The sequence below is a fragment of the Hyalella azteca genome, unplaced genomic scaffold (assembly GCF_000764305.2).
Source record: "Hyalella azteca isolate HAZT.00-mixed unplaced genomic scaffold, Hazt_2.0.2 contig9392, whole genome shotgun sequence".
NCBI classification, from domain to species: domain Eukaryota; kingdom Metazoa; phylum Arthropoda; class Malacostraca; order Amphipoda; family Hyalellidae; genus Hyalella; species Hyalella azteca.
Window position 1 is genome coordinate 148,234 of NW_025939466.1, and position 9,794 is coordinate 158,027.

At 37.9% G+C, this 9,794-nt stretch overlaps 1 protein-coding gene across 1 annotated transcript; it reads left to right on the plus strand.

The window, feature by feature from the left end:
• Positions 1-547: 547 nt before the first annotated feature.
• On the plus strand, positions 548-9,437 carry LOC108673654 (atlastin-2-like). The gene is made up of 9 exons (XM_047882004.1): positions 548-872; positions 2,833-2,970; positions 3,369-3,470; positions 4,037-4,180; positions 4,824-4,925; positions 5,597-5,744; positions 6,180-6,377; positions 6,780-7,013; positions 8,069-9,437. Exons 1-7 carry the CDS (start codon positions 675-677, stop codon positions 6,374-6,376), a joined length of 1,029 nt encoding a protein of 342 aa, XP_047737960.1. The 5' UTR covers positions 548-674; the 3' UTR covers position 6,377; positions 6,780-7,013; positions 8,069-9,437.
• Positions 9,438-9,794: the final 357 nt, after the last annotated feature.

Here is a 9,794-nt window from a genome sequence, read left to right on the forward strand (position 1 = left end):
AATCGTGAGTTTTGTATTTCTTGAATTTTTTATGAGATTAAGCCTGTGAGTTTGATCACTAAAATCAAGCTGTCATCTGCATCAGAAATAAGCTAATAAGTTTTGTCCCCTTGTGAGAAGAATACTTCAAATTATGTATCGACACACTGCCCATTTATGAAGTTTAACACTCATGTCGGTGCTACGTTTCAGCACGGTATACTCAATTTTTTCCTTATCTTATCAGGTTCCGCTAGACATGAGGAAGAAATGCGAAGCCTTCTGATGAGCTTATACCTTCTGATATTTTTTAGGGCACAGGGCTTGACTACTCTCTTTTTATAATGTTTACATTTTATGAGCATAATAGATCTCTGGACTTCATCTATAAGATGTCCATGAACGAACATTTCGTTCGTGTGTGTGTACGGTTTTAATTTCACTAACAATCGTTCTGCATGAAACACGTAATAATTAGGGCTAAATATCTAGATCCACAAGATAGTCTAGATAACAGTCAACTTGACGTAAAGATAGAGCAGCCCTTACCTTCAGTGTTGCAGGAAAACCCTTTGTAGACGGCGGCAGGTGTGCTTATCAACTACGGTGCGGTCTCTACATTTGTCATTAATTTTGCTTAACATTCCAGGAGTTAAGAAACTGTATTCATTAAATTCATTGTCACCGTCGTTATCATGTCCGGCCATCCTGTGGCTATCGTTGTTCAGAACAAAGAGACTCGAGAGTTCGCGCTGGACGAGGCAGCCCTGCGGGGCGTCCTGCTGCGGCCTGAAGTGGGCGACAAACCCGTCTGCGTGGTGGCGGTGGCGGGGGCGTTCAGGACCGGCAAGAGCTTCCTTCTGAACTTCCTAGTGAAATACTGCGTCAATGAAGTGAGACTTGCGACAACCTCAAATATTTTAATCTATTCATGAAACTTACGAGACGTACAGTGGGTGAAAAATATATCCGACGCAGAGGAGAAACTTTATTTAGTTAAGGCTTATTCAACAAAATAAAATCAAAGACTATTCTAATGTAAATTTGCATGAGAAATGCAAATAACGTATCAAACGATGATATCAATAAATGTTGACTTGATAATATAAATTTTGTGAAAGTCAGATGTAACAAGAATCCAACACATAGTGAACAAATTTACTCAAACGTTCGTTATGTGACCTTTAGCAGCCGAAACTTCTTCTAACCGATTAGAATACTTGTTCGCAAGATCGACACATATGCCAATAGGAATTTCAGCCCACTCTTCCCTGCATATTTTTTTTCAATTGGATAAGATTTCTTGGAAGATTTCTCTCGCTTGTACTCTTAATTTCAATTCCCGCCACATATTTCAATCGGATTGAGGTCAGGTGATTGGCTTGGCCATTCCAATAACTCAATGTCCCTCTCTCCCGAAACCATGCAAGAGTTGCCCTAGCCGCGCGCTTAGGGTCATTGTCTTGTTGGAATATTCAACTTCGAGGTAGATTCAATTTTTTTGCTGACTTCACGAGACATCTCTTAAGAATGACCCGATACATTTCGGAGTTCATCCTTCCTTCCATGATTTCCAATTCCCCAGGGCCTGCAGAAGAGAAGCAACCCCAAAGCACAATATGCTTTGGGGCTGCCACCTCCAAACTTCATATTATTATGCCACCTCCAAATGCTGCCACCTCCAAACTGCCACCTCCATATGCTGCCACCTGCAAACTTCACTGTAGGGACGGTATTCTTCTGGTGTAACGCAGAGTTCTTCTGTCTCCAAACACCGCTGACAGTTCCGACCAAACAACTCAATTTTAGTCTCATCTGACCATAATACTTTATCCCCAAAACTTAAAGGTTTACTCACGTGTTCTTTGGCAAAGTTCCGGCGATTCTTTCCGTGAATTTCCTTAATGAGAGAGGTTTCTCTCGGTGAGCGAGAGTGGAATCCCCTCTCTCGAAGAACTGTCTTAATTGTATTGTTGCAAACATTTGTCCTACTTGATTACAAGTCTTTTTATAATTCAAAGCGAGTCAGTCGGATTATTCTGTACTTTTCGAACTAAACTCCTAGCTGTACGGTCGGATATTTTTGTAGTACGCCCAGAACGAGGCAGATTAGACGAAAGATAGAATGATTTCCTCCTCCGAACAGTATCACCAACTGTCGAAATTAAGATATATTCAACACAGATGAAATTTTTCTATATCCTAAATCATCTCTGTGTAGCTGAATAATTGATTTTCTAGTTTATTCAGACAATTCTGCAGATTTAGCATTGTTGACGAGCATAAAATTTAGCCCACCTTCCAATGACGATGCCAGGTAATGAATGACTGCAGTTAGACAGATGTCTATGACGTTCTTTTGCATTCTAGAACATTCCATCGTTTTCTGATTTAGTCTATTCCCTCGAACATAATGGATGAGAAATTATTGGCGAGTCAAATTCTATTTTTTAGGTGTGTTGGATATCTTTTGAACCTTGAATTTTAGAAAATTGCGTTTATCAAGTCAACATTTGATAATATTGTTGTGTTGATTTTTTCCCATGAAAATTTACATTAGAATAGTGTTTGATTATGTTATAATGTTTTATAAGCTATAATTAAATAAAGCTTTTCCTATGTGTCGGATACTTTTTGCACCCACTGTAGGTCACAGAAAATTTTTCTGACGAAACATTCAGATACACCCGTTCAATAATTGAATTCTTCTCATTATTGGACGATATGTAAGACAAACGTCGAAGCAGAATTCTTAGTTGTTGCAGAAATTGCAGCCCGCAAAACAATCTACTATAAATTTCATTTAAATTAAGTTTCATTCAGCTTGACTTACGCTGATTCTACGTTGCTCAGGGCTCACCGAACTGGCTGGGTGATCCGTCGCAGCCGCTGGAAGGCTTCGTCTGGAGCAGAGGCATGGAGGGGCAGACCGCCGGCATTTACATCTGGAGCAAACCTTTTACTATCTACGATAAACCAAGCGGCAAAGAAGTGAGTTCAATCTTAAAGGATTTAATATGTAATCTTTGCAAATTACCGTTGATAACCGATTCTATCAGTTGCACACGGAAAACTTTTAAAACGTTTTCCTGTGTTACCCAAGAAACAACATTTTGTCGAAAGTATTCTTTGCAAATCTAAATAATGGACTTGATATCAACAGGCAATCAGCAGCTATTCGGAAGCTGAACACGGTATGCATTCTCTAATGTGAAATGTTTTCGCGCGTTATAAGTTCATTGAGCAGTGAGTGTGTTTTATGAAATACTCGTATATCTCCTTGTGCAATTGACTCATTGTAAAAATGTTCTCATTAATTAAATTTTCTTCGCTAGTAAGTACTCTAAGAAGAGAAGGTGGAGAAATAACTAATTCTCTGTTGTTTGCAGGTGGCAGTTATTCTCATGGATACTCAGGGCACGTTCGACACCCAAACCTCGTTGCGGGTATGTTTAGTGGGCTCTTATCTACTATATCAGCGACAACAGGATTGATTTTTTGTCTTCCTTATATATAACTATCTTCTTTCGTTAGTTTGAACTATTTTATATGAATTATCTAAGAAGGTTTATTTTGGAGAAGCAACTGTGTATTTTGATAAACTCTATTTCCCACGGTGATGAAAAAATGCTACGGACATGAACTTCTTGTCCTTGAGAGGGTTAATTTTTAGTCCGCAATTAATGGTCTTTGAGCTCACGGGTAAATTGATTGGCACCCTAAAATGAAGAACAATAGAGATCATTTTGATGTGCTCCCTACATTCTGAATAAAAGGCGACCATTAAATGTAATTCTAAGTTATTTAAATATACAATACAGCAAATTAGTTGTATAGCGTCGTCCTCCTTTGCCTCTGTTGATGGGCAAGTGACGCAATCAGCAGGAATTGGTCTCCCACACTCATGGTCCACCCAGAAATCGATTTAAAAAGCCTCTTTATCAGTTAGGTTGAGGGCACATTTCATTCTGAAGCAAATGTTTTAATTAAACGCTTTACAATCGTTACTGAGTCTCTTTAAACAAGCCTTTCTTCGACAAGCTCATTCCAACAAAAGCTTTTAATAACGCTGTTGACCTCCTCCGTGACGGTGTACAACCTCATGAACAACATCCGCGAGGACGACCTCATGAACCTGCAGACGTTCAGCACCTACGGAGCCTCGGCGCAGAAGGAGATCAAAGAGTCGCGCGCATTCCAGGTACAGATATGCACATTTCAAGTATTACAATAATAATTAGAAACAATAGAAGCGTAAAATTTTCAAGAAGTATTGCATGCATGACCTGCCATTCGAAGTGATCTGATGGCAAGTAATCATGTGGTTAGATAGGTATGGACAACCCTCGTGCCTTCGACCTTCCCCGGGCCCTGTTGATGTCGTCGACGAAAATGCAGGACTTAGACCAACAGAATATATCATTTACTACCAATAGTACACGGCATCTACTATGATCCTTAATTACTGTTAACGGGCCAATAGTTCTATTTCTGAGCAGAAATACCGTGGACGATTTCAAGTTAATTTTTTTAGTTTCTGACTCCATCATTAGTTTTACTGATGAATGCTTTCCATCATTACTGATTTCTTGCTGACTCATTGGGTAAATTCTAACTCATTCAGTGGAGTTTGCTTCCAAAGTCGGATGGCTCATTACAAATTTATATAGTATAGATTATTCTGAAGAAATATACTCATTGAACAATTTCATCTTCCCGTTTCAAATAATTGATTGTTATGAATCGCGCGTTTTGAAGTCATTAGAAACGCTCACTATTGAAGGTAGTTAGAACGAGTTCGCAAATTTACGTACAGACATTTTTAAAACTTTTGAACATTCCAGAACCTATTGTTCCTGGTGCGCGACTGGAATTTTCCTCAGCAGCATCCATGTGGCCACGAGGGCGGTCAAGTTGTACTGGAGAAAGTGCTAGGCCAGCTAGGGGTGAGTTGTTCAGAATATAGGTTGCAATTACAGATTTACACGTAGATTAAATATATGTATAATGGATTTACATATTTAGATGCGAATAATTAAGAGTATGTACAAATTCAGCCCTACAAATTCAGTCTTCAAGAGGTAACCCGCATTACCAGGGTTTTTGATGCGATGGACAATGACGTCGGTTACCTTATCCTGTCCGAGACAAAAGCTTGAGGAAGGCAGTCTAAGCTGATGAAATATTTTCGTTATTGACAGAGTGAGAGGGCATTAGTCAAGATATAAGCGTGAAGATTCAGTATGCTGAGAGTGATTTTAAGACATCTTCTATTATATGTATAAGGGAAATCATCTGTTTCTCCGATATCGAACAAGTTGAACTTTTGACAGAGCCATCTTGTTAAAATATTCATATAAGGCTGATGAAGTGTGCTTCCTCCAATGGGTCTTCAAATCAGTTGCAGCAGTTGTACATTCGTGATAAAATATAGGCATTGGCATATCTTCTCCTCTAACATTTATAGCATTAGAATCCTCGGTTATCTCGATAATAATTTTTGACTTTGATTTTTCAATTCTTATTTTGATGGTGCTCCCCCCTAACATGCCCTGAAATAAAATATAAAATAACAGACTGCTGTTTACGGTTGATGTTCTTCAAATTTCCCGCAAAGGAAAAGGCGGAGAAGCCGATGCATGAGTCGGCCCGCCAGAGGTTGAGACAAGGCCTCCGTCAGAGTTTTGAGAAGCTGGAGTGCTACCTCATGCCGCACATCGGCTCCGGCCCGGCCGAAGACTCCAATTTTGATGGTCGACCAAATCGTGAGCGCCCTTCTCCATGACTTTATGTTACTATTGGATATCATGGACCTGTTACTTGGATATTGTGTAACATTGAGTTGCACAGTCATGAACGTTGCCCACTTCAAGTGTTTTTACAAATAATGTATATCATGCAGAGAACTGAAATTGAATGTGAGTTCTTTATTAAAGCGTTGGTGCGAACGCACTAAAGCGTTGGTGCGCACTATGTTAAGCGTTGGTATTCCTGCACTTAAAATCAATTATTCGGAAATTATCAAATAAATTACATAAAGTTAAGATCAATTTGATCTTAATTTTATGTGGCAACCGCTGCAAAAATTTGACATTTAAAAAATTGTAACACACAACCCCCATATTAGCGTTCAAGCTGACATTTCACTTACGTAATATGCAAGAGATTTTGTATAGGATTTTTTAAGAATTTATGAACAGAACTGAGCCCAAAATTCGTGGAGCACATCAAGCTGCTGGTGCCTCGCCTGCTGGCGCCTGAGCGCCTCGTGGTGAAGCGTTCAGCGGCGCGGCGGGGACAGCCCGCCACCGGGGATCGAAGAGCTGGTGGACTTCATCAAGACCTACATGGCGATCTTCAGGGAGGGAAAACTGGTGGAACCCACCAGTCTGGCTGAGGTTTTGAGATAGGAAAAGTTATAAAAAGATTGCTAATGTACATTCGTGGACTTCAATCTGAAATATCCTGAGATAAACACGATTTTACCGTCTCTCTGTTTCATTTTATGCTTTTGTGACTTAACGTATTTTAAAGTATCAATTAACTCAATTAAGATAATGATAGATTAAGAAAAGTCGATTCTATACCACTAAAAGCCCGATTTTACTCTTAATCATTATTTGTCGTCAGAGATCATTGTAAATTACCCTTTCTAGTTATGTTCCTGATTATTATTCGTTCTATTCTGCAATTTTTCACCTATAACTAGGCCCAAGCAGCAAAACACTATACTTGACCTGATTGTAAGTTTAACGTAAGAAAAATACGTATCTTTAATGCTTTTCGCATAAAATTTTCAGATGATGGCGCTCGTATGCAGTGATGGAGCTCGTAATATTGCTCTTGAAGTCTACAAAAATGCCATGAATTCTATTTTCTTCCCCGATGGAAAATCATATGAGACCACCGTTCTGTCGAGCCAACACTTGGCATACAAGCGTGACGCCGTCGCAGCCTACCTCAGAGAAAACCAATACGCAGACAGCAGTGAACTGTTTCCGGTTGTTCATGACGTTAAAGAGCAACTTGAAAAGGTGAGTGAATACATGAGAAAGTTCAATTCTTGTGCGACCGAGTTCCTATTAGCATCTAAATTTTTTTTCAACTAATTCGATCCATAAATCTCGACTATTTCACTACTCCAATCTATGAAAATTTCGACTATTTCACTACTCCAATCTATGAAAATTTCAAATATTTCACTACTCCAATCTATGAAAATTTCAAACATTAAATTCCATCAGTGTATTCTACTGTTTTTGTACGCATCTGATAATTTCATCTTAGTGCGTGTTTGCATCGTTTATAAATTGCATGAAGGCAAAAAAATTAAAATACTGGATTTATTCCATGAGCTGACGGAACGCCGTACTGGATCTCAATTGCATCTAGTAAAATCAACTGACAAGCAAATTAATATTAGCAAAACTTGCCATAGAAATTCATTAGTAAAACTCCCCCTCGAAGTTTCTTCATATTTGAACACATTCCTATATGATCAGTCACGTAAATTGTTAAGATCTGACCACATAATACGAATCCATTTCATCGTTCATCAATTTAGCCAATTGATATTTTCACATCAGTCTTGATATCCTCTGACCAAAATTAAGGAATGAATCTGATCATTTGTTAATTATTGAGCCACTTGAGATATCAATAGTTCAGGATAACCATATATTTTTGCATTCAACGATCTGGAAAAGGCAAAAAATGAACTAATTTCCATTAAAATTAGCATTGTCCTTCCGTGATTAAAGAGTTGGAATAATGGGCGAATTTGCATGGATGGGTAAATAAAAACGATGTTCAATTATGATTTATACAAAGCGATGGCATTATCATGTGAATCGGAGTGAAAAGCTATGTATGTGCAGCTGATTTCCTGCTATTTATATTAAATGCATCTTTAACACTCCTCGTGGTCAGTGTACACTAACGGGTGTTTCTGAGAAAACTCTCGGTTCATAGAAAATTATATTTCATCAGAAATTATATTATAATCGAATATATCATGAATCACTCTTGTTAGTTAGCCGAGGGCAGATGACAACGATATCCCCTGACCTAATGCTATCATATATTCCAGGAAATCGACGACCACCTCCTTCACTACATCGAGGTTAATGATCACAACAGAAATAAATGGAAGCTAAAAATAGTTGGTATGGTGGCTGCGCCGGTTGCTACTGTTGCAGCGGCGACTGCTGCCGTTGCAGGTATAATGTTAGCCCGCCGCTGAACAATAAAAAACGATTCTCTGGATTATCGCGGTGTCATTGAAGAATTATCATATAATAGTCACTTCTATTCCCATATAAAAAAATATTTTTGTATCCACACAAAGTTAAATTAGGAACTGTTTACGAAGAATATTACTTACAACAATTTATCCTATAATATTATCAAGTACAATTATTTACGAATTGTTACAAAACGCCTTTGATAATTGAAGTCAGAAACATATTACCTGACCGTTGATATTTCCGATTTGTTGCGTTCAATTTTTTCAGGTATGAAATTCTTCCTGCTATGAAATGTTCACAATATTTTCTTTACTAATTTCAGTGTAAGCAAGAATTGGATATCATTCTGCATGCATACAGACTTATATGAACTTTTGTACATTACAAATGCCTGACCTGAAAGAATGGCCATTTGAAGTAAATCTTTCAGTCGAGTGACCTACTGAGTGTTTTTGACTGTATTATTTCATTTGCATACGCTAAGATTTAAAAATTAATTATTATATTAGTGATCCTTTTTTGAACATCACTTTTGAAAATTCGAAAAAGGCCATCGAATTTTAAGAGCAGCTGAGAATATATGTTTTCATCTGCTTGTTATTATTACGGTCATTATTGTAGTTCTTTTAAATTAATAATTTACTGACGCATTCTTGCTCATCCATTCTTATTAGCATCCTTCCCATTTCTTTACAATTATTTTTTTAACCCCAACGCAAATCTTAAATCGGTAGGTAATGTAATTCTAGCTTCGCTTCCAGCCTGTAGGTCGTTCATTCGTAAGAAATTTTACAAATTTATAAGGATAGCGACTATAATTATCCTTGTTTTACTTTTCTAAGTCTGTCCGTACCACTAATACCATTTCACTATTTTATGTGGTTACAGATATTTAGTCGAAATTCACGATAAATTTTCATGCACGGAACCAGTAATTTTATTCTTTTTTTCTGATATAGATCTTCGACCTCTTGTAATTACTAAATTTCCAATCGAGCATTTTTGCCATGAATTCTGTTCCGTCAAGTCACCTATATACTACAACTGTTACCAAAAGTCACAAGCGGCAAATCTGCGATGGAAATATAATATTGCAGGAATGTAATTCTTAGTCTTTACTCGAATGCTTGTGTTGATCTTGATGTGTTACCAAATGACATATCAATAATTATTGCGCAGTGCACTCATAATAGGACTTATATACTTCTCATTTTTTATCACTATCAAGTATACAAAAAATAATTATTTTTCAATGTTTATGTGTTTTGTAAGCCTGGCACCAAAAATATATGGGGGCTGTGGTGGCGCGTATTCAGGATACTTATGGCACCAAAAACATAAAAAAGTTGTGGGGGCGCATATCCAGTATACTTATGACACCACAAATATATTGGGAGTGTGGGGAGCGTATCAAGGATCTTTTTGACACCGAAATATATAGAGGCTCTATAGGCACGTATCTAGTATACTTAGGACAGGGGCTGTGGGGGCGTGTATCCACGATACTCATGACACCACAATATATATTGCTTTTAGGGCGCGTATCCATGATACTCATGACACTGCAAT